At 36.5% G+C, this 25,307-nt stretch overlaps 1 protein-coding gene across 2 annotated transcripts in view; it reads right to left on the bottom strand.

Moving 5' to 3' along the window:
- Positions 1-25,307, bottom strand: part of GABBR2 (gamma-aminobutyric acid type B receptor subunit 2) — a 438,554-nt gene that overhangs the window by 168,011 nt on the left and 245,236 nt on the right. For both annotated transcript variants that reach the window (XM_015854241.3, XM_085538106.1), the window contains exon 8: positions 14,311-14,371. In XM_015854241.3, coding sequence (XP_015709727.1) covers positions 14,311-14,371 — 61 coding nt within the window. The remainder of the gene's footprint in view (positions 1-14,310; positions 14,372-25,307) is intronic.

Raw genomic sequence — 25,307 nt, 5'->3', positions numbered from 1 at the left:
TGTGTATGACTAATTCATTTCCACATTGGAAAGAAAACAGACCTCTTGAAGATCAAGATGTGCAGAGTTGTCATAACTAATTTTTGCTATGAGCATGTCAGTTTAGATGATATTTTTCCTAAAAGGATATTACTGCAGCAATCTGAAATGATATACTATAGCAATAACAAAAGAGGTTTATATCCAGTTACAAAAGAACCATTTCCAAATCAAGTTATAATTTTCTCATTATATTTGGTTTTGGGTGGAAATAAGTCATGAATCACTGAAATCAAGTTAAAGTTTTAATTATTATATAAATTATTTTTTTCTTTCATTGATAAATACTCTTGCAACTTTGTTTGATTTCCAAGCAAATGCAAGAACAAACATCGAACAACTTCTTACATAGTGAGAGCTCTTTCTCGGGTATTAGACAGGATTCTCACATTTAGTAAAATTTAGTAAATATTCAAGTATTAGAAAGAAATGATTCTGCAGAAGAGAAGGACTTTAATTATATTCTTATAGGCGAACAGTGTAATGCATTTCACTAATTGATGGAATATTTTGTGTTGATAATGAATCTGATGAGAGAGATGATGGAATATTTTGTGTTTATAACAAATCTGATTAGAGAAATGCACGAGAGTTTAGATGTCTGTACTTAGACCGGTAGGCTGTAAATAGCAAAATATTTGGCTTAGCACATTGAACAGCAAGCATCACAAGAGGATCAAGTTAGTCACAGCTGTCTGTCTAAGGCATTTATCAATCACAGAAGTGCTTTAAGGAGCCTGAAAAGTTTCCAAAAGCCAGGTATCACACTAATTATTTCTGTATGAAGTTCATTACGGTGCTAAATGGATCTTGTCTGAGATGATATGTCCTACAAGACTGCTCAGATACAACAGTCTTCTGCTGAAGGCACATAAGCCACTGCACAGAATAAGGCCTCACTTTTCTGCAGCTTGGGAAGTCCCTACCCTAGCAATAGTGTTCCAGCACAGCTGAGGTTTGAAGTCATAAAGAGATATTCAAAATATTTTCTCATATCATTATCTGTTACAAAACTAATGCTCTCTTTTTTCTTTCTTTCTTTCTTTCTTTCTTTCTTTCTTTCTTTCTTTCTTTCTTTCTTTCTTTCTTTCTTTCTTTCTTTCTTTCTTTCTTTCTTTCTTTCTTTCTTTCTTTCTTTCTTTCTCTCTTTCTCTCTTTCTCTCTTTCTTTCTCTCTTTCTCTCTTTCTCTCTTTCTCTCTTTCTTTCTTTCTTTCTTTCTTTCTTTCTTTCTTTCTTTCTTTCTTTCTTTCTTTCTTTCTTTCTCTCTTTCTCTCTTTCTCTCTTTCTCTCTTTCTCTCTTTCTCTCTTTCTCTCTTTCTCTCTTTCTTTCTCTCTTTCTTTCTCTCTTTCTTTCTCTCTTTCTCTCTTTCTTTCTCTCTTTCTTTCTCTCTTTCTCTCTTTCTTTCTCTCTTTCTTTCTCTCTTTCTTTCTCTCTTTCTTTCTCTCTTTCTTTCTCTCTTTCTTTCTTTCTTTCTTTCTTTCTTTCTTTCTTTCTTTCTTTCTTTCTTTCTTTCTTTCTTTCTTTCTTTCTTTCTTTCTTTCTTTCTTTCTTTCTTTCTTTCTTTCTTTCTTTCTTTCTTTCTTTCTTTCTTTCTTTCAAGTTATTTGCCCCCATCCATAATGTCAGTCTAAAGATCAAAGATCAAACTTAACAGAAGTTATTTTCACCTGTGGATGAACTTTCCAATTCATAGTGCACTGAGAAGTGAAGAAATACAAGAGGCTGGCACTGTGATTAACAATCTAAGCTGAAAGCCTCATGGTTTGTGGATGATATTATTGTTTGGAGTACTGTGCCAATGCGGAACTCTAAAATCTTAATCTTAGATGTCCTCACTAAACACTGTGAGTTCTTCTTAGCAAGGATATCTGGTTCTCAGATTGACAGATTCCATTTTATTTAATTTATTCTTTATCTTTAGCAAAGTATTTTTTAGCAAAGTATTTTGTGAAATCTAAGGCCAATCAAAAAGCCAATAAGTAGCTGAAATTAGTGACTTAAACTTTACTCTGTGAGAAATCACTGCCAAATTCAAATACACACAACAGCAAACTGACCTATACATTGTTGAGCTTATGTTATTTTTGTGGTTAATCTCTCTCTTTCACAGCTACTGCATAGTTTCTTAGAAAAAGGTTTGAAGGGATTCAGCTTTTCAAACTCATATGAGTACAGTGCAGACTTTTACCTTTCAATTAAGTTGTCCAAGCTTATTTATAAGATATTTAGGAAAACAGGCATATTTAGAGCATAATTTTCTTGCTCAACTGTAGGTACGTACCCAACAATAAGTCTAAGTTTCATTACAGAAGAATCTGTATCCCTCTTTATGGTGGACCACAAAAACATGCTTAGATGTAAATATCTGAACTAGGACAAATGGAACTCATATATTGTCACCTTTTCTCTCCTGTAAGGTATTTGACTTGATAGGTATCAGAGGTGAGATGGTCACCTTCTGAGATAACCATCTTTCAAAAGAAAAGTGAGTGAAAATAAATAAATATAGATCTAGTACATTATTTCCTTCTTACACTCTAAATTACCATGCCATTACCAAAGATACCAGTGTATCTTTGAAAGAGTTAAAGAACAAATATTTGGTAGAAGTGTTCATAAAAAAAAAATCTAAAAATAACAATTGCTTGCAAAAAAAACCAACCAACCAAACAAACACACTCTCTGTTAAATCTATATCAATTGATCTGAGCCAACAAACAAGAGTTTAGTCAAAGATTACTGAGGTTACAGGGAGAAGTTTGGGCTTAAGCTATTTCCTGAAATTTCTTACTACTTTAACTAGTTTAGTTGCTTATCTTCTCCTGGTAGTGAAGCACCTAAAAGACCAATGACTGCTGAAATTCAAGCTAAAGATTTTCCACCTCTTTTTCTAGTTTTGTTGACCAAGAAATAATGTGGCTCATGAAAAACCTGTGTACCAAAATCAGACACAAACATGAGCATAATTAACAGTGCAAATACACCTTAGAACCTACCCAGTACTTTTTGTTGACTAGTAAGAGGAATTGTTGCCATCCCCATTCAGCCTTGGACTGAATGTCACAGCATCACTCCTCCAAGATACAGCAAAAAGCATTTCAATCCTTTAGAACAATGTGGGTGAGAGATCTGAATACACCTTTCACCCACTGTAGATGAATACTCCAGCTTCTGGACTGTCATTTTGTGATTCCTTTGTGGTAAATGAATTATTTAGTTATTTACACATAACAGAAAAGCTCCAGGTGTAAATACGAACACACTGTGAATTTAGGATCAGGTAAGCCTCTGTGAAATGGCCCTGAGGATCTACATCCTAAAACTCACATAAAGGATAAAACAATTCAGGTATTTTTCAGTGGACTCCATAATATTCAGTTATTGAATAAAACTTTTTTTTTTTTTTTTTTTTTTTTTTGGTCCAAACTTAGAATATCTTTTTTGCCTGGTAAATACAGACAGTCTGAAAAAAAAAAAAAAAGAAATTGAAACTGAGTTGTGATTCACTGGACATACTGTGCAGGCACCTCTGCAAGCACTAAACTCCAAACATATTTTTTTATTTGTATCTCAGGGAACGTGCAATGCAGCAGGCTTTGACATGCTTGGAATAGCTCAGTATCTCTTCAAGGAAATAAAGATTTGTATTTCATATGCCTCAAGAGCATATTTTCTTATAATGGATAGTTATTGCTAAAAATAGCTCAGGGTTTTGGCTGCATACAATGAGATCAAAGTAGGCTTTAAGACAATATCTTAAAAATTAAAAATAGAAATAGCCTCAGGTGAATATCTAAGATGTGCAAAATTAGGTCTTTCACATTATCTGTCAGACTATAGGGTTGATTGTTTGAGGTGCTGGGAGTCAGTCCTGAATACCTGATCAGTGTAGCATTTCAGAACCTACTCAGAACTTCACAGGGTCGGGCTCAGTGTTTACAACAGTACAACTAGACAGCATTCATAAAGCACTACTTAATTAAAGTATTTATGCACACAGCAGTAATTCATCATACTATAAGCTACTGCTGATTAAAACCAGTAAGCTGGTCTTAAAACCTTGCACACTCATTAAAATCAACAGTAGGATTCCTAAAGGCTTGACCCACTTCCAATGCAATTTGACCCAATTCCATGTGATGTAGCTCCAATTATAGTTTGTCTGTTGATTGGGATTTATCCATCCAACAGATCAGCTATTGATTTCCACACAACTGCACAATTTACAGAATCACTCCAGATGAAAAGAGAAAACATCTATTGTTCACCTTCCTGTGTCCTTGGCCACCCCAATAGGATTAATTATCTGAGATCATATTTGGTACACAAAAGGTTGCTTGCCCTGAAAACAAGCAGTGTAGGGGAAATAACTTTCCTGGTAGCTTGTTATACTTACTGACTAGCACATATTGTTACCCAATTATTTTGCTGATATTTAATCTAAATATTCTTATCTAGGCTCATCACTATGGGCTAGAAGTAAGAATTCTAGCCTTGAGAATGGCTGCTAAACTATTGTACAGGAAGAGGTATCTACCACATACACAAAGCAGGAATCTTTCCTCTTATTTTAGACCTCTGTGAATTACCCACTTCTTTTTGTTTAGGCAACCAATTGCAATTTCTTCAACAGTACATAAGTGTGAGATATGGGTAACTCCCAGCACACTTGTATCATCTGAGAAAAGGGAACAGATGGGAAAAAATTCTCATCAAAGCAGGAAGGAGTTTTACAATTTATCAGGCACTGTCATTGCTACTGGCCTTCTACAGAGACTGTAAAACATGCACAATGGTGACAGCATGCTCTGTGTTGTTTGTGACAACAGTGTACATACATTGCTGCTCTAAAACAAATTTGGCCAATTGCAAAGTTAGTGCTAAATTAATAATTTTTACCAAAGAGAGATCTGAACCTGGTTTATAAGGCCTGGTATTCTTGCAGCCCAACAGGGGTCTGCTGTGGGAGGATAACAAGAAAATTGAATATGAAAGAATATTTTGAGTTTCCTCTCTGACAAATCTGTAGTTTGTATTTCTAGACCACCAATTCTGTTCAGCCTTCCTGTATTTATATTAGTTAGGAAACTACTTGCGAATGCTGTTAGGCAAACCATTTGACTGAATTGGTGTAATATTAAGAAATATTTCAGCTCCGCATTTCTGTCTCCATCATGGGCAGTGCAGCTCAGGAACAGAAGTTCGCTTCCTTAATACCAGGTGACTCAAAGTCACTCTCATGACCTAATCTTTCACCTAGTTAGTTAAAACCAGGACTCTGTCAGCATCGAATATTCCAGTCTTCTCATCTGGATCCTGAATGAAATTACATCAGCTAATTACAACTTTTAAACCGCCAGAGATTTTCAGCATTAGTTACCTTAAACTTTTAAGAACTAAAGGGAAACTTTTGTGTGTGTGAGAGAGATTTAACCTTTAATCCTATAACTGTTGACTTCCAAGTGCTCAGTTTCTAGCACGTAAATGTCACTTTTCTCTCTCTGACTCCCATTTCTTTCTTTTTTGCTTGTTTTTAATACCAGTTGCAAAGCCAAGAAGATGAAAAGAAAGCAAACAAATGGAACACATCTAGTCTTAAATAAAGCATTTTATAATATTCCATCCTAAATTCATTCCAAATGATGAGAATAAATGCCACCTGAAATGAATACTGCCTGAATGACTGTAAATCACAGATAGTCGTGAAATTAATTATACTGCAATAAAGGATGCTGCCGAGCCACTTTGACACCTGTTCTCTTAGTCTTCACATCAGTGAGTAAAAAGCAAGAAGAAAGAGGTACTGCTAGGGCTTAGAAATCAACTCTCTCCATTCTTTGGATCAGCAATCCACAGTAATTTGGAGCTCAGAAAAAGCACTGCACATTCAGGAGCTCAAACAAGTTTAATTTTAATGCATGCCAAGGGCACATAGGTGGCAGAAGCTGGAAAGGGGCAGCATACATTTCTGCAAATTATCTGCTTCCTGGCAGAGAGAAGAACACATGTGGATTGTGAAATCTGAAGTTATCCTTCCAATACTCTGCCCATGCCCCTTGTGGAATATGATTTTCCTACCGGGAATACAGCTTGAACTGCTCTGTATAGGTACGTCTGTGGGCAGCAAAAAGAGATTTATTATCTTTTCTTTTTCCCCTTCTCTGTCCATGGAAAGCAGCCAAGATTATGCTAAATCAGAGAGCCCAGGGTCAATTACAGCAAATAAATTGAACCTGACAGATCTCTGAAGATAATTTTTTCTTCCTCTTAGAATCTCACATTAAGGAAGCATCAATGCAAAATTTCACTAGGCAGACATGGGGAACCTTGCACTGCTCCCACCTAGACTAATTTTTTAATTTAGTAAAAGAGCAAAAACCCCAAAACATTCCTATTATTCTGTCTAGATAATCTCCCTTGATGGCCACAGCAAATGGCTAAGGTGAGAACAGCTCAGAGAACTGCTTAGACACCAGTCTTTAGTCACAAAGCTGAGGGAGACCATTTTGCTCCTGTTTCATTTTACAAAACAATAAGCAGTAGGATTAGCTCCATTGAGGGAGAATCCCTATTGTAGACATTTTCAAAATATCTAACTGACTAAGAAATTTAAGTCTTGTGACTCAGTTGGTTTTCCCTTCAAATTTTATTTTGTGTATTTCTTGTGTTTAGTCAAACAGTATATAGGTCTGAAACAGTTAAAAAAAATACATTGGTTACAAATATTACTGAAATATGAATCAAGGAGGGAAAATAAGAGCAAAAGTATAATTTAAGCACAGAGGAGGGATGGAATATTCTTCTAATCTGCCGATCCAGTATAGGAAGGGAGCTTACAAGCAGGACGGGGACCAATTTTTTATATGATCTAATAGGGATAAGACAAAGTAAAATGATTTTAATTTGAAAGAGAAGAAATTCAGGTGAGATGTTAGGAAAAGAAATCTTTGCTGAGAGAGCAGTGAGGTGCTGGCACAGCTTCCCAGAGAAGCTGTGGTGCCCCATCCCTGCCAGCACTCAAGGCCAGGTTGGATGGGCCGTGGGTAGCTGAGCTGCTGGGAGGCAGCCCTGTCCATGGCATGGCGTGGGAATGGGTGGGCTTTGAAGGCCCTTCAACCCAAACCACTCTTTGATTTTATGACTCAATGATTCTTTGATTTTATGACTCAATGATTCTTTGATCCAAGGCATGAGCAAAGAACTCTGTATCCATAGGGCACACGTACATATTTGTAACTGCAACCTGGGTTTCCTTCTCAGAACACTCATTTCCATAAGCCCCACTGATTTCACAGCCAACCCACAGTCTAAGTTACCTGCACCAGTAATTTTAGCCTCACAGTACATCATCAACTGGCCTCAAGCTGCAATAGTCATTGACAGGAAGATTGTGACAGTGCTTCTTATGTCAGTGTGGCATTTTGAGCCTACCTACTAACACCAGAAAAGATCCAATTCTGGATCAATACAAGGAAATTGTTTATTACGTATATATATGTTCCTACACAAGAGATTTATCAGCAAGGATTGAATGTGGTTCTTCAAGGCCAAAAAAGTGCCTGAACTGGATGTGCAGAAAACAGCTCAAAGAGGAAAAATTTGTATATTGCACGAGCATTAGAGAAAATCAGGAGGATTATGCTAACGAGACAGAGGTAACAGACAGCTTTGTGTTAGTAGTCAGGGATCATATACAGTTACCATTTAGTTCTAAATCACAGCACCCAAGTCCTTTGCTTGAGCAATTTATTTATGACACATAAGTTAATTTGATGCGTTTTTGATTCTGGCAGTAGTTTAGAACTCCACACATTAAATCACCTGTGGTGAAATCATATCTTTACACGTTTACCCCCTTCACTCTATAACCATTTAAGGAAAAAAATACACATGCACTCCAGATGAAGACAGCAAATATAAGAAAGCATTTTTCTCAACAACTCATACTCATGATCTCCCTTGCATCTCAGTTTTTTAGCCAGTAACTCAAGAGCAAAATAAGTATGACTCAGCCCCTTTTTCCCAAGGAGCAAAGAGAAATTAGAGTCCACATTAGGCTTTTTTTTGGATTTTTTTTTTTTTTCTAAATCCAAAACTATCTGTTATTATTTTACTCACAGAGTCTTCAAGGGAATTCTGAAATATAAGCTAACTCTGTCAGCTAACAGTTATGACAAAGGGTCTATAATTGCCAGTGGGAATAAAGAAACTGAAAGCTGCTATTTCCTGAACTAGTATCTTAGTTTCTTTTGGAACGGGGGCAATAAATTTCTGTTCAAACAAGTTAGCAAAATTCACCGAAAATAAGGACAAATGCTTATTGGGGAAGTATTGTAGAATGACCTGGATTGAAAAGGACCACAATGATCATCTACTTTCAACCCTCCTGCCAAGGGCAAGGTCACCAACCACCAGATCAGGCTGCCCAGAGCTACATCCAGCCTGGCCTTGAATGCCTCCAAGGATGGGGCATCCACAACCTCCCTGGGCAACCTGTTCCAGTGTGTCACCACCCGCTATGTGAAAAACTTCCTCCTAATCTCTAACCTAAATCTCCCGTCTCAGTTTAAAACCATTCCCCCTTGTTCTATCTTGTAAACAGCCATTCCCCTTCCTGTTTATATGCTTCTTTCAAGTACAGAAAGGCTACAATTAGGTCTCCCTGGAGCCTTCTCTTCTCCAAGCTAAATGAGCCCAGTTCCCTCAACCTTTTCTCATAAGAGAGGTGCTCCAGCCCTCTGATCTGGGCTGACTCCAAGAGTTCCATATTTTTCTAGTGCTGAGGGCTCCAGGCCTGGACACAGTACTCCAGATGGGGCCTCACAAGGGACAAGTAGAGGGGGACAATCATCTCCCTCTCCCTGCTGGCCACCCCTTTTTATAAATGCAGCCCCAAACACAGTTGGCCTTCTGGGCTGCAAGCACACTCTGATGGTTCATGTCCAGCTTTTCGCCCACCAGAACCCCTAAATCCTCTTCCATGAGGCTGCTCCCCTTTCTGAATGAACACCTGGGATTGCCCCAGCCCAACTGCAACACCCTGCACTTGACCCTGTAAACCCTCATTAGGTTTACACGGGCCCACTTCTTCAGCCCATCAAGGTCCCTCTGGATGGCTTTCATTCTCTCTAATGTACTGACTGCAGTGCTCAGCTTGGTGCCACCTCCAAGCTTGCAGAGACTACACTCAGTGCCACCATCTATGTCACTGATAAAGATATTGAAGAGCACTGGTCCCAAGACAGCCCCCTGAGGGACACTGCTTGTGACCGGTCTTCAACCTGGCACAGAACTGTTGATCACAACCCCTTGGCGGAGACCAACCAACCAGTTCTTAAATAACTCAATTCAAGTCAAAAACCAACACTGTGCTGTTGCAGTGTTACTTAAGATCAGACATTCAAAAACAAAATTGTAAAAACAAACAAACCAAACACAAATCTGTTAATTACATAAGCTCATTTTCAATTATCACATTTACACATAATGAAGAATTATTCTTCATTAATTTCTCACCAGATTCCAGCAATGATGTATGAAAAATGTCTTTCTATAGAAAGCACAAAATGTCATCATAGAGAACTAGGGGCCAATACAGTGCCAGTATGACCAGTTATGACTTGGAATTAAACTAGCAGATATGATGACAGAACAAAATAGGACCATGATTAAAACACACACAAAAAAAGAGGAGTAGTAAATCTAAAATGCAATTTAGTTCTTTCACTGACTTTATGTGGACCTCTGGATTAACAGTGCTCCCATACAAGGTTTAGTATCAGTGTCTGCAGAATATGATTCACAACTGCAGTTGATCTCTTACACAGTGAACAAACCCATCTTCATTGTGTCGTTTTAAAGTGTTTCTTGTTCATGCCATTTATCTTTGATAGGTTTAATTCACATGGTAATCTTCATTTTCTTCTAGCACTATGATAATATTGCCTACCATCCTGGAACTAGGTCCATAAGGGAAATCTTGATCAAAAATTCTTCATTATAAAATTCCATTAACTTGGATATCCTGTCAGGCACTATAACTTTACCTCTAGCCTAGAGCTGAACAAACTATGTGCTGGAATCATCAGTGACAAGAGTTATCAACTCCTGATGAATCCATCTATATTTGCTGCCCAGGAAAACCAGAAAAAATTATTACACAACCTTACTGTTTGTTAAATGAAACTAGCAAGTATTTATATTTCACATCCTGAATACACAGTATATTCACATTCGGTTAGCAAATGGAATAGTGTCTCTCTTTATTTACTCTTCCATAAAATGTTTATACCTGACTATTCAAAAGTGAACTTCAAATCTGGAAAAAATAATAATACTCATAAGATGTTACTTTCACTTTGGTGGTATGCTCCTGAGGCAGAGAAATGGTAATCCCCTGATTCTGGATATTTGACACCACAGATTAAGGATATTTCACATAACATTTCAAATCTGATTTTTCAACATTGTAACTAAATATGTGGTGACTGTTGAATTATATTCTTTCAGCACTGTTCACAGAAAGAAAACCTACAGACTAATTCTGAAGGAAATATATGGGAGAATTGATAAATATAAAAATATTGAAGGACAGTTAAGTACATTACTTATATGAATTGTTATTTAAGCAAGAACAAAAAGTAGTCCAAGTCTGCCAGGCAGAATTTAAAATAATAGAAGGAAACTATATGGGCATAATCTACACACATTCCAATACCACTTGTTTAAAATTCAGCTTTATTATTTTTCCTTTTCAATCTATTCTATCATACAAGTCTTTTAGGTTTCCATGATCTGTCCACATCAACAGTTGCCAGAATCCTTTTTCTGCTTACACCAGCCAAAAGATCTTGGCCATCTTCTTCAGCTACATGTTTGACAATGAGAATATTGCTTTAATGGCATCAGTAGACAAAACCTCTTCATTTGGAAACATGCCAACTTCAAACATTACTTGGACATTTGAGCTAGACTGGCAGACTGCTCTTTATTTGCCAGTATGGTAGGCGAATAAAATGCAGTTACATGTGCTTTGTGTCCTCTGTGGCACAATATAACATTTCTGGGTGACAGTCACAATCTATGCATTAATAAGTAGTTTGGTCCCATCTATCCTTGGTACAATCCCTTTGACTGCTTGCAGACCTAACAGAGGCTGAAAATGGGACACGTCTAGTGTGAATTTGGGAAAAGCTACAGCTACCTTCAAAATTAAGGCAATGATTCAAAATCTTATCACAGTGTGTCATACATACTGCAGTTACACACTGAGCTATCATGTGCTGGTTTTGCCTTGCATCATCGTCTGCTTTCCCATATCCAAAACATTTCCAAATAATCTCATTAGCACAAAGGTTCCCAACAAAGATTTTGCAAGAAGGAGACTTGGACAACTTGCCCTTTCCAATAGTTTGTTAAGCAGTTTGCAACTTGAAGGGTTTTCATTTTCCAGTAAAGCATCCAAGTAGATTCACTTGGAGCACTGCCCTTTGAAACTGTGGAAAGTGTGTTGCTCACTGCCTGCTTTCTCAGTTTTGTACTATTCTGCCTTTTCCGTTCTCACCAGAATTGTTAGGCATGGCCTGTCTGATCCTGTAGGAAACAGGAAATGAAACCCTTAAGTCCAATATAGACTGAGAGCTGTTCTTCTGACCTGCTAAACAAAATTTTTGGGCAAGGAATCTTACTTCTCATGTATGATTTCCTATTCACCCATTTTCTTTCTCTAGAATGATTTGTTGGTGATATTTGCATCAAAGCATTCATAAAACTATGAACTCCTGTAGATGAAGAAATGACTGCTGAGGTATAGAAAACTAATACTGATGATTTCCATCTATGTTAGGGTAATAAGCTATTAATGCACTTAATATATGTGATGCTCATAATTACCATGAATATCATTAAAAGAAATTGTATTACATCATTGATGCAGTCTTTTTTCTTTTTTTCTTTTTTTCTTTTTTTCTTTTTTTTTTTTCCCTAGAAAACACAAAGATTTGTATCACAGTTCATAAAAAACATTAATGACTGAGATACATATCTGTCTCAAGCCTGATAGCACCTAACAGCTATAATTACAAAGGAAAAGCCCATTTACCAATCTAAGTATTGGACTTAATTAGTTTATTTCCACTATTTGGAACTTCCCCATTAGCCCATGATTTATGAAAAGTTAATGTGAATGTTTTGGAAAGCTTTCTGACCGATGTTTTAAAGATCTTTTTTTTTTTTAAGGAAATGAGTAATTTATTTATATATTTATTTTACAGCAATGCCATATTAATCACGGAATAAGGAGAGAAAAATCTTTTAACAGCTAGAAGATCATTTATATTTAAAAACTAAAAAGGTTACTTTCAACTATTAATCCTTACTTCAATTTCTTACTTTTTTTTGGTATAGTCTTTGCTTTTCCAGAATTAGTAAGAACAAAAGACAGACTTCAGATGTGTCTTTGGGCTATAGCTTGCATAAGAAATAATCTAGTCCTTCACCTAAACTTCTCCATAGGATTTGCAAGTTATAATGAAAACAAACAGGCTTTTTACTGCAGGTTGATGGGAAACAGTTGGTTGATGATCAAAACCCTGGGCATGGGCCTGAATCAGTCTTGAAACAACCATTATGTAACAGCAAGGAAGTATAAAATGGGCAGCTGTCTCCTCTGTTCTTATTGACCAAACAGTATCTCAACTGGTTGTAAAATGGTTGGTGTTAAATGGCAGCTCTTGCAAGACTGAGAAACACTATAAACTCACATTTGAAAGAATGGCAGTAAAAATCTGTTTAAAATTAGCTATCCAGGGCTTCAATTGCTCTTGCAGGTTACTTCCAAAGGTGCTTGCCTCACCATTCCATGATTCCACATAACATCATTAATGCACAGACAGCAGGTGCCAAACACCACCCCCCTCGAATGCACTAACAGAGTTGCCTTAGGCAGTACGCACAGGGCCTCCTTCAGACTTCTGAGGAATAAACACCTCTTGTAAAATCTCCTTGCAATATTTACATGATTCTTTCATGTTGCTGTAAATGCTACTACTACAAAATAATGGGAGGAAGTGGGGGAAGAGGAAGCAATAAATATTTATTGTTAGTGTTGAGCAATAATTTCTAGATTATATTATCATGAGATGAGGTCTGCAAAATTTTAGTGGATAGAAATGCTCCAGGGAAAATGAGTTAATAGCATCAGTTGTAGATGTGAAGACAAAAGCAACCCATAAGATTGCTGCTGTAAATTAGATTGAGTAACAAATCCCCTCAAGTGCATTGCTGTTCATTAATAATAATGCCCATACAGCTGACAATTTCTACTCAAAGGATGAGCCTTTGCAATTTGGTCAGCAGAATTATGTTTAAAGTGATCTCCTGAAGAAAGAGTGCATGCCTCTTTCTCGTACACTGAAAGCTATCTGCCAACTCCCCCGCACTCCTGATCTCATGAGACCACACAAATGCACTCTTCTCCAGTTTCATCTCTGGATCAGACTAGGAACAAAAACATTAATTGCATTCTATAAACTGCATAAACAGCTATGACATGTCTTCTATGAATCACTATTTTGACTGAAAACTTGATGAAGCAAGCAGTTCCTCCCAGCTGCAAACAGCACTTGACAACTGCTGGTGTCTGCAATGAGGGTCTGCATTTGGGGTCTCTACTGCTGAGACCGCTCCCTGCAGAACAGCTCAGGCTGAGGGGACACAGCAGACTTGGTGTGTCATACTGCAGGGAGTGTTGCCTCCAAGGGTTCAGACTGGTGGTTTCTGTCCCTTACTTGCTGAAGGAGTGCCTCTGGAAATAACTTTTGGCAACCAGTTGCAGAATTTCAAAAGCAAGCCTTCAGAAATCACATAGTCTAACTTCAAAGAGCTTAATAGCAAAAATCCTCCCAAAATATACTTCACTAATAGCAAAAAGCCTCTTTAGATTCAGTTTCCAAAAACAACTGCATTAATGACCAGGTGCTTAGTGGATCAGTACAGTTTTTCCAGTATCTGGCTGTTATACATCAATGGTTTCTGTATATGTGGGGATTTTCTTCTAGGAAGGTACTTGGAAATAGATCACTAAGGTTTCAAAATAAAGCATTTCAAGAAGGTAATAAAACTCATATTTACTAATTACATTGACACATTCAAAGCAGTTTATTTTAAAAATAATTGTACATATTTAAATTGTTCTACAATAAATGCAATTGATAGAGTAAGCCTGAAACTGCATACATAACTAATGAGAATAAAACTGTTTATAACCTACCTTGGAACTGCGTAAATTTGATGGTTCCCATCCTCTCTCCATTCCTGAAAACAACTTGACCCTAAAAAAAAATAAATAAATGACTTAAATATTTTATAAATCTTAAAAAAATATATAGTTTAATTAGAACTGCAATCATTTTCTATTCACTAATAAAATTACCCATGCAAAGGTTAAACATTGAGAACAGCAAAATCAACCCAGGCTGAAGAAATGAATTGACAGCTTAAAGCTTTCCTCCACAAATTCCAAATAGCATTACAAAGTTGACCATTTTTATCACTCACTGTTCAAAGTCAGAAATAGAGCCAGTAACTGATGACTGCTTTTATCTAGGATACATAAGAATTATCAGAAATCATGCCAAAAAATGTTCTACATTTCACTCATTATATGGATCTCCAAAAGGCTCTATAATGTATTTACATCAATGATTATGGATACTAAAAGCATTCTGTACTATACCAAATTTCATGTCCAAGTACTCTTTATAAATGTAATGTGTGTAAGACATTACATGCTACCCTTCATTATGCTACGTATTGATACACTGCAAAATAATAGTGAATGGTCACACAATGCTGAAGCCTCCTCACATATCCCTAGCAAATTACTCTCATCCTTCACCCCATCTTTATGACAAAATGTCTTTTAAATTTTTGTCTGTACTTTGGCTATTTTGTGATGGAGTATGGAAAGAACAATTTTTCATTCATTTAAGAAATATTTTTAATATTTTGAACTTGCAGTGGAGTGCTGAGTATGGTCAGTGTAGACTAGTGTTTTAATCAACCCTCAGTTTGGATAATTATTATAATCTCCATTATTATTATTATTTAAGCAGACATGGATAAAAGTAACTGAATGATAAGCATCAGAGGTTACTATCTGTGCAATAAATAGTAGATATAACTACTTCTGATCACTACAATCATCTCCAGTTTAAAGAAGAATGCAGCAAAAAAGAAACCTGTTTGTTTTAACCCTTGGTATAAAATCTGGTCTTATACAAAGTGATTGTATCATCCTGCTGATATGAACTCAGCTGGAATTTTAATAGCAGAAATATTGTTCGGTCCCCTGCAAGGAACTACGCCTGGATGCATGGTGCTCTTGGATGTACAGAAGTTAGATCCCACGTTCTCTGCAAACCACAGAACACCATTCCCCTTTGGTAAATACAAGAAGATATCCTTCAGGAAGTGTAATCTACCCTGTGCTAAGAGTTAAAAACCAAAAAAGCACAGTCTATGACAAAAGGAGAGCAAGACAAATGAACACTGGTGATACAGATTCTCTTAACAGCTACAGAAGGGCACAGGAACTGCTCATACTGAAGTCTGGCAAAAAATAAGGTTTATCCAGAGGCTATTAACACAGCTCAGGGAGGCAACATAAAATATTAGCAGGCCGTTTGTGTGTGCACTTCAGCAGTCTTCATCCAGACCTCCCTTAGTTTGGAGAAGTAATATTTAATATCCCTGGATTTGTTTGAACATAATCAAAATACAATCATCTACTTGATTTAAGTATGCAACAGTAGAAAATATTAAAGAAAAGTCTTGTAAAATGTGCTGTGTGAGTATCACTTATTGCAGACATCTGTGGTCAGCCCAGTCTTACACTCGCTAAATTTTTGGTTCTGTAGCCTTTAATAGAGGATTATATAGTAAAATTTTACTGTGTGGATAAATTATTGTTTGATTAACTTTCCTGCCTTTTACTCTACACTACTGATTGCTATTCCTAGATAGCATCCAGCAGGAATTAATGCTATAATCCTTGATGACTATTAACTAAGACTGCCATCTATTATTTACAATATGATATACCAGCTCGTGGATGTTTCTGGATTCTTAGTGCAGCTGGTTTGCTGTGTCATCCTCACTTCTTGTAATATCACCCACACTGTCATTATTAAGAAGGAGAGCCATATTCCATATGTATCTACTGACTGGAGAAAAATATGTAGATCCTCACTGACTTATTTTGAAAATATCAAGGAAGATAAGATCTGAATGTTTTGAATAAATTCAAAAATTTGTGTAGAATACAAATGAAGAAGAAATTATATTTATATAAAATTGAATGATGAAAAATAAAGATATAGATGATAATGATGACAGAGACATAGAACAATTCATAAGAAATTCTTAGCTATCTGCAATACTATTCAATCACCCTCACTAAAGTTTACTGAACGTTAAAATTTATGTTAAAAAGTCAAATGTGTTATTAAAAGGAATAAAACTTTCTAAATAAAAAAATATGTCCTGCATTGTCCTGTTTACTGTTCATAAACTCAAGACGTACATTGAACATACAAGTACAAAAACAAGACAAAACAAAAAAAAACATTGAAATTTAGTATTTATTTCACCTGCTATCCAACAAATAAACCCATTCTCAGAGACAGAATCAACAATAAACATATCAGTAAGAATCTTCTAAGAAATCCCTAGTGCAACCCATGACAATGACAGCACCTATTTATTACCCACGCATCAAAACTGCAACCACAGCCACACTTAGTGCTTGGTTCTTGGCTCCCGAGCAACACAGTGCTTCATAACAACATGTGACAAGAACTGACAGCATCTCAAGTAGCTTAAACCCCTCAAGACTTTAAAATTGCAGTGAGCTTAGAAAGAAAACTCTCCTAGGTTTTTAGTGGGGCTTTAGGTAGCCCCAGAAGACACTGAAATATTGTCTCTATTGCACTATTCAGTTCTGCAATGTGGCAGAAAGGAATACTCCTGATGAACACTGAAAAATTATACAAGCACCAATACTTTTATTTCACTTTTACAAATGTGAGCTTAAAACAGGAACGTATATAAAAGATGCATCCACTGAGTCATTAGTTTTAGTCATTATTTTCTTTTTTTGTTTGTTTGTTATTTTTTTAAATTAAAAAACAGTTACATTTAGGGTTAAAAAGGGTAAATAAATATCAGATAAAATGTTTTATTATTCTATTTGTTAAACTGATACCAATACCATAAATCAACCAGTCTTTCAGAAATCTGTTTTGTAGAAATGACAGCCTGATTTATGGCATGATAAGCTAGCTACAATCTGATGGCCTTCTATGGACAGCATCAAGTCTTTTCTTTGCCAACAAGATAACATGCCATGAGAGTTAACTAGACAATTAGCTTCTTCATACTTGATGCCCACTGAAAATACCAACTGTTTGAATAGCAGCTTTTCCTAATGTAAACTTAAAGCTCTTCCTTTACCAAAGTAGATTGTAGTATTCCTTCTAACTTTTTATTTCATCACATGCTCCCTACATGTGCCAGCACAAACTGAAGCTTATGGTGTTACCCACCATAAAAACAAGATCTCGTGAAACCTGAGTGAGCAATCAGCCAAACTTTACCTTCCATCATGTTTTTGTGACATTGCGATGTGCATTGTTAGATGCTGATTAAAAAGGGATCCGCGGTTGCATGGATGAGGTGTTCTTTCTAAAAGAACTGATTTCTCCAGAACATGATTCTCAGGTTCAAACAATTGTTTTACTTCAAGAGATGCAAAATATGCTCTGTCCTTTACCACCATTTCAGTCAACAAGAAAGCAAATAACGCTCACTGAAATCAAACCACATACTTATTTTACAAAAAAAGACTGGAGTAAAATATTTCTTTTGAAGTAACTTCCTCCACCAACTCTAAATGTGATGCTTGAGTAAACACTAGTTGTAAAACAATTCCACCCAGCTATGAGCTATGGACAAGCATCTCTGCAACAGGAATTATCCCTGAAAAGCTGGTGGGAAGGGAATAGGAAGTGTATGGCTTGAAGTCTGATAAACAATAATGAGAACAGAGGGTAGAAAAGGAGCTGAACTAGGTCAGCGAAGCACAGAGTATTTAAAATACATTTCAATATTGCTAAAAGTTGTGCAAGTTTGTGTTAATTTTCTTTTTCCTTTGTTTTTGTTTTTTTTTTGCAACTTTGCAACATCATTGAATCCAGCTACTTTTTTCCTAATACCTGACTTTCTTTTTCTTTTCTTTTCTTTCTTTTCTTTCTTTCTTTCTTTCTTTCTTTCTTTCTTTCTTTCTTTCTTTCTTTCTTTCTTTCTTTCTTTCTTTCTTTCTTTCTTTCTTTCTTTCTTTCTTTCTTTCTTTCTTTCTTTCTTTCTTTCTTTCTTTCTTTCTTTCTTTCTTTCTTTCTTTCTTTCTTTCTTTCTTTCTTTCTTTCTTTCTTTCTTTCTTTCTTTCTTTCTTCCTTTCCTTTCCTTTCCTTCTTTCCTTCTTTCTTTCTTTTTTTTTTTTTTTTCCTAAAAAGCCACAGTGTTTTAATGTGCATTTCAAATGATGAAAAACAGAACCAGAACAGATATTTCATTGGCATTAGTTTCACAATTGCCACATACCAGAACACCATCCTTGTTCCTTCTGCATGCTGCCTTCTTCTCTGTGCTTCATTTTTAAAAGCCTAGCATTGATTTCTTTCCTACGTGTGCACACTTGGTTATACAACATAACTGCATTTCATTCATCTCATTACTAAAATGACAATTTTTTTTTTTTTTTAAATTCCTGGAGTTGATGACTTTTTCAGCCATCAGTCCTTTATTTGTGGTCAGAATAAGAGGTCCACAACAATCATTCTTTTATAATCATAAAATATTATTCAACATTAGCTTTGCTTTTAAACACGCTGGACTTTCCCTGTCATTGTAGCACTGGAATTCATTTGTCTACCCTCAAGAGGAGCTGTAAAGTGCATTTTCTTTTTTTCTTGGATAATATCAAGTAGTTATCTTTGCTATATTATGAACATATTAAGTTCCTTTCTAGCTAGGGAGCACTAGTATTTATTCAAATTTTCTTTATTTTATCACTGACAGTTTCATTATTCTGCTCTGGATATAGGCCCATGCTGATAATGAAATTCTTCCATTCCTCATGCATTGAAATCCACAGCCAATACATGTTTCATTCATATCTTTAACTTCCTTCATCACTTCACAAAACAAGAGTTCAGAACATTTGGAACTGCTCTCAGTCAGGGACAGGTCTACACAAAAACCATCCCTTCACTTACTGAAGATTTATCTTTGCAAAGCATCTCAATTATGGTAAGCAGAGAAGTAAATAAACAGAATTTATTTCATGATTTTCCATATCATACCTACAAAAGAAATTGCTTTAGCTCATGCTTTTTCTGTTGTGCCAAAACTTGGACCCTGTTTCAGTTTTTCTCCACTGGAGAGTAATCTTGGCCACTCTATTCTATATAGAGGTCATCTCCATGTACAGTAGTTGTTTATAAATGCCCATAGCCTACATAGTCACATCAGTTCCAAACTGAATGCCAATACTTTTTCCAGAAATTAAATAACTCAGTCACTTTGAGGATTTAGTTATATATGTGATATGTGCTACAGTATTTAAGTAAGTGCCCACAGAAATACCTCAATAGCAGTAGTATGACTAAGGCAGTTGAAGCTGTAATTCTTATATAAACATAGTACATTAGTGTGAAAGAACATATCAGCAGATCTGTTATTAAATTGTCCTTTTAAGCTTTGTGACATCTACTGAAATGAAAGCACTCTTCTGATCCTGTAGTGTCCTTAGTGGACTAAATTCACTAAGAGCCAAGGAGGGTGAAGCATTCCAGGGCATCAAATTTGAGAGCTTGCCAACATCCAAAGGTCAGGTACTGCCCTGCCATGCTGCTCCCAACTGTACAGTCCTATGCATTCCTAGTAGAAGTACAACATTCATCAGGCCCCTGAATGAGCTACTGTGACCAATTAAACAAGCAAGATGTATTTCATGATTTTACAGTTTGTGTTGAGAAGGGAAATGCTGTTTCTGGATGACTTTTGCAGTGCCCAGAACTAGAACCAGCACAAAGGAGCAGCTAGGAGCAAGAATCATGTCTCTTCATTGGTCCCAGATGTTTTCTGGTGATTTTGGCAATCCACTCAGCCCAGTATTCACATCATACACGCCAGCATAAATTTATGCATGCAGGACTCCTTATCCCTAGCCATGTCTTCCTGGCCATGCACTGAACAAGCTTGATCTTGGCTACGTGGTGAAGAGCTAAACACCGTAATTCATAACCTCGTTAATCTTCCATTTATGACTTTTAAGTCACAGTAGCCCATCAAGCTTTTAGCAGTGCATGTCTAATCTCACTTCTGAAATAAATATCCTCCAGATGAGGGCAGCCTGCATGCAACCCTTTTCATGTCACCTATTTAGCCAGAGACAAATGTTCCTTGAGCATGGGTGGAAGGAGGTTACAAGCCAGACAGCAACTACACTGACATCTTCTGCAGGGAAAAGGGGTAATTCTTACCTCTGGAACAGTGAGAGGTGAATAAAATTATAATGGTCCCTAACACTAACAGTACTCCAGAATCCATGATTTTAGATCCTCAGTCTGCTGAAGGTAAAATTTTTCTGGAATATAATTAATAAAGCAGGTCCAGGGACTGCAGCTTTTCAAGCCCGAAGGCTATTTTCAGGAGAGATGTTTCTGTCAAAATTTTCATGATTAAACATTTAAATTTGAAATACTTTATGATCTACTGGGATTTTTTTTCTTTCCTATTTTCTCTCATATGACATTTTCTAAAAGATTTGGATAACTGAACATTGGCATCTGGAGAGCAGCAGTAGCAATGCAGCTTAAAGAGCAGGTGTGAAGCGCAGCTAAAAATCTGGTCTTAGCTAATGTTTTGTAAGTGAAGCATTACTATCTCTCATCTAAATGCATACTCGTGTTCTAGCTATGAAAGAGAAGGCATAAAATAGCAGGAAAAATGAGTGTGTTTACTTCTAAGCCTTAAGTATTTGTCTTTTCAACAGAAATTATGCTTGAAAAGGAAATATTTGCAAATAAGTAAGATTCCTGAACATGAATGCATGGGTTTTGGAGAAACATGATAGAAAGGAGGGAAGATAAATGAATGGAATCATTTAAATGTGCAAATGTTAAGAGACAAAGACAACAGCCAGAAATAAAAATACAATAATCATGATGGTGATAGAAAATAAGAATGGAGACAGTGGTCATAAAATTCAAAAACATTACAACTAAGAAGCACTCACTGAAGTTATTAGGATATTGGCTGAACACAGAAAAGTCAGTGGCACTGTTCATTTTGTTCCTTTGCATGCACAGCAGGTGGTAAACTCCTAAAACTTGCAAGGAGTGAGGCATATATGAGAGAAAACAAATGTGGTCTAATCTAGCCTCTTCTGTGATCTTTTTGCAGACAAAGATAAATGAGAAATTAGCTTTATTCCAGAATTTGGGAGACATTCACAAGCATTTAAATAGATAACAAGAACTGACTCAACACGAGTAAAGTACAAGATTAACAGATATATGAGTTCTAATAGGAGGCCACCTGGAAATAAAGAACATTAGAGAGAGATGCACAGAAGTGTCACATTTTTCCCACCTCCTCAAAGTTGTTACGGGTGAAATGAGCCTACAATTTCCATTAAAATAAAATAAAATAGCCTTAGTACCTTGTATTTACCAACAATTTATTAACAACATCTGATATGACACTGGCCAGTTGTACTCCTGTAAAGGCCTACTGAATAAATAACAGATTATATAAAAAGTGAAATAATCATTAAAAATAATAATTAAGTTGACTAAAAAATGGGACCCTTGACAACCTGATCTAGTGGTTAGCAACTCTTCCCACACCAGAGTCACTGGAACTTGAAGACCTTCAAGGTCCCTTCCAACCCAAGCCTTTATGTGATTATATGTAATATATACTCAGTGGGCCAAATTTTGTATCTGTGATGAAGCCAGAGAGTGACACAACGCAGTAAAACAGAAATAATTCCCTTAGTGTGAGCCATCTTAAATTACATGCACTATACTTTACATCTCCTAGTATCACTCCTAATCATGATAGAATGATTAAGTTGGACGAAAGGACAAATTAAGACCAGCACCTTACGCCTCAAATTTAAGGCCTGAAACTTTATGTTTCCCCTATGGAAAAACCAATCATGTGTAAAAACTTTGCATGTGTCATGCATTCTGAATTTAGGATTATGTAAAAAGAACAAAACCCAAGAAGCACTGTAAGCTCTACTATGATTTCATCACGCTGCCACTTATCTCATTTCTAAATGAATGAGTTTCAGTTACTTTGGTCACTCCTACTTCTAGGATTTTATTTTATTTTTTTCTTATCCTAGTTCTTAAACCCTTTTCTTCAATTTTCTCATTGATTTCCTGAGGAAGGCTTCCATAAACAAAACATCTGTACCTTCTGAAAGAACGCTGTTAACCACATGGAAGGGTGCCACTATTTCTTTCTAGTACATTGCTACCTGAACTTTACCATATTTGTGGCAGTCATTCATCTCTATCTTCAGGGATGTGCAGGAATCAGACAGATGATAGAACTTATTTGGATGGTGTTTCTTTCCCCTCCGTAAGGAGGATCTTCTGTTATTAGCTATCCTTGGACAAAAGTCTGCTGCAGTCAGCACACTGACATATACTCCCAGACTAAGCTGTTCCACTAGATGAACATAAAGATGCACACATCAGCCATGCTTAAGTTTATAACACAACGGAAAGCACAGCAATGACATCAGAGCTGCAAGGTCCTAAGCTGCAGCAAGTGAGGATTTGCTAGAATGCAACAGCTATAGACACAAAAATGAAGAAGCAGCTTACCTTCAAAAAGCCTCAGGTAGGCAGGGATCTCCAGAAAGATACCCTTGCCTCCCTTGCTAACCCTTAAGTGAGGTCTGGAAAGAGGTGGATTCTGGCTCCACCCCTTCTGGTCACTGGGCTGCTTTGCATACATACGAGCTCCCCTGGGTTGGCCTTGCCTTCCCACCAGGTGCTCAATCACTGGTTCAAGCCATGACTTAGCACTTCCACTACAAGTTACACACAATTTTATACAGCTGTGTTTAAGTGAGACACCACATTCATAGGTTATTGTTTTTTTTTCCAGCATAGCAAGCACAAGCAGTGAATATCTGAGCATTCTGTTTCACATACAGTGGCAAGTCTAAGGGAATACTGATCTTGCATAATCTGGTGGGGAGGGGAAAAAAGAGTACACTCACATAAAAATCACACAGGAAATCAAACAGTACTGCAATCGCTGGCCAGTGCACAGGAAGAAAGAATAAAGCAAGCACCTTTATGCTTTGTCACTCATATTGGAGTGTGCTTTAACACACTCATTTGTTTATGATTAGCATTTCGCAAAATGTGATCACAACTGTCCTATGTTTAAAAGCAGGACAACAAATAAATAAAAATTTTTCACAAGTTGTTATTGTTTGTTTGTTTGATTTTAATGCTTTGGAAACAAACTAGCCCTGAAGTTGTTGGTAACAAATGCTTTCATATCTGGTGGTATAACTGAGTGCTGACTATCGACATTTAGCCAGTTTCCAGATCTATGAAAGGGCTGTGAGGCACAAGCAAAATAATGCCTTCGCTCTTTACGCAATCTCTGTGAGATATGTGTAAAAACACTAATGTAAACAACCTGTCTTTTAGGGTGGCAACAGAAGAGGGAAAAGAATTACTCTGTAGCATTGCGACTAGGAATTCAAATCCCTTTCAGCAGGCATTAAATTTGAACTGCAGAGGTGATGTTTGGAACTGTTTTTTTGTTTTTTTTTTTTGAGGTTGATCCCTGATGATTTCAGTTTCTAGCTCTGTGTATATGTAGAAACATCATGACAGCATATTATATTCTGCCACCAATGTTTTGGTTGTTTTTTTCTTTTTCTTCTGTTTTTGAAAGAATGAATCAGAGACAGCATAAAGACTTCTAAGGACACCATGCTAAAGAGCAGTGTTTTCTGTTCAACAGTGTAATTTCAGAAGATGTTCTGAAGTAATTTCTTTCATTTTCTTCAAACTCCATTAATCCCAGTGAAGAGAACAACAGCACAGGCTGTATCTCATTTGCTCTGACAATGACCCAACAGCGTGTAGGAGTCACTACCTACCCTCTGCGTGCATTTTCCTGCCCAGCCTGTCACATCAGCTGAGCACAGTACATTGCTTTGTTTACTATGCTTTTTCTAATGAGAAGCTGACTTATATTATTAGCAAGGTCTTTTCATCCATAGCAGAGCTCACAGGCACCATTCATGTGCAAGTACTGAAAACAGAAATCTTCTGGCCACTATCCTTCTAAGTGACCAACTTTCATTCAAAATTGCATTAATGAGAGGAAACAAACAAACAAACAAACAAAAGCCACCATACAGACCAGTCAGTTTTACAACACTGACTTTAGGTACAAATATCTGTAAGTCTTGGTTGATTCGTGTTACTGGTCAGAAAAAAGACTACGGTAGGAGACTCATTCCCAGTCTTCTATGGCCACTCTACATGGGAAATTCCTCTGTAGACAGAAACATGAGCAGACAGGGGAAGGACAGGACAAAAGGGAATTGTTTTTAACTAAAAGAGAGGAGATTCACTTTAGATGTTATGAAGAAATTTTGTTTACTCAGATAGTGGTGAGGTGCTAGAACAGAGCACTGACAACACTGGCTAGACAGAGAGATTTGAACAAGTTTTGCAGTGAGATGAAGGAAGTCTGACCAACATACTCTTATGTTGGTTATATTTTACATATATATGTTGGTTATATATATTTACATATATATATGAGTATGCATGTATATATATATATATATATATATACACAGGCACAACACTTGATATTTTGTTGTCACCTCCTAAATAACACTATATAATTTGCAGATATAAGTATAAAGATATTTATTCAGTTATTAGTAAAATTATAGAATCATAAAATTGCCTGGGGGTTTAAAAGGACCATAATGATCATCTAGTTTCAGTTCCCCTGCTGTGTGCAGGGTTGTCAAAATGAGCCCACCTTCTGAATTTCTTCTAACTCTAGTCTAATGAATCACATGGAACAGCTAAAGGCTAGACATCTTTCTTTACCTTCAGTGTTCTCATAGCCAACATGGTAAAT

Source organism: Coturnix japonica, chromosome 2 (genome assembly GCF_054131305.1).
Source record: "Coturnix japonica strain WE chromosome 2, WE-NBRP24, whole genome shotgun sequence".
Classification (NCBI taxonomy): Eukaryota; Metazoa; Chordata; class Aves; order Galliformes; family Phasianidae; genus Coturnix; species Coturnix japonica.
Note: the sequence above shows the minus strand (reverse complement) of the source record. Positions and strands in the feature narration are given on the sequence as shown.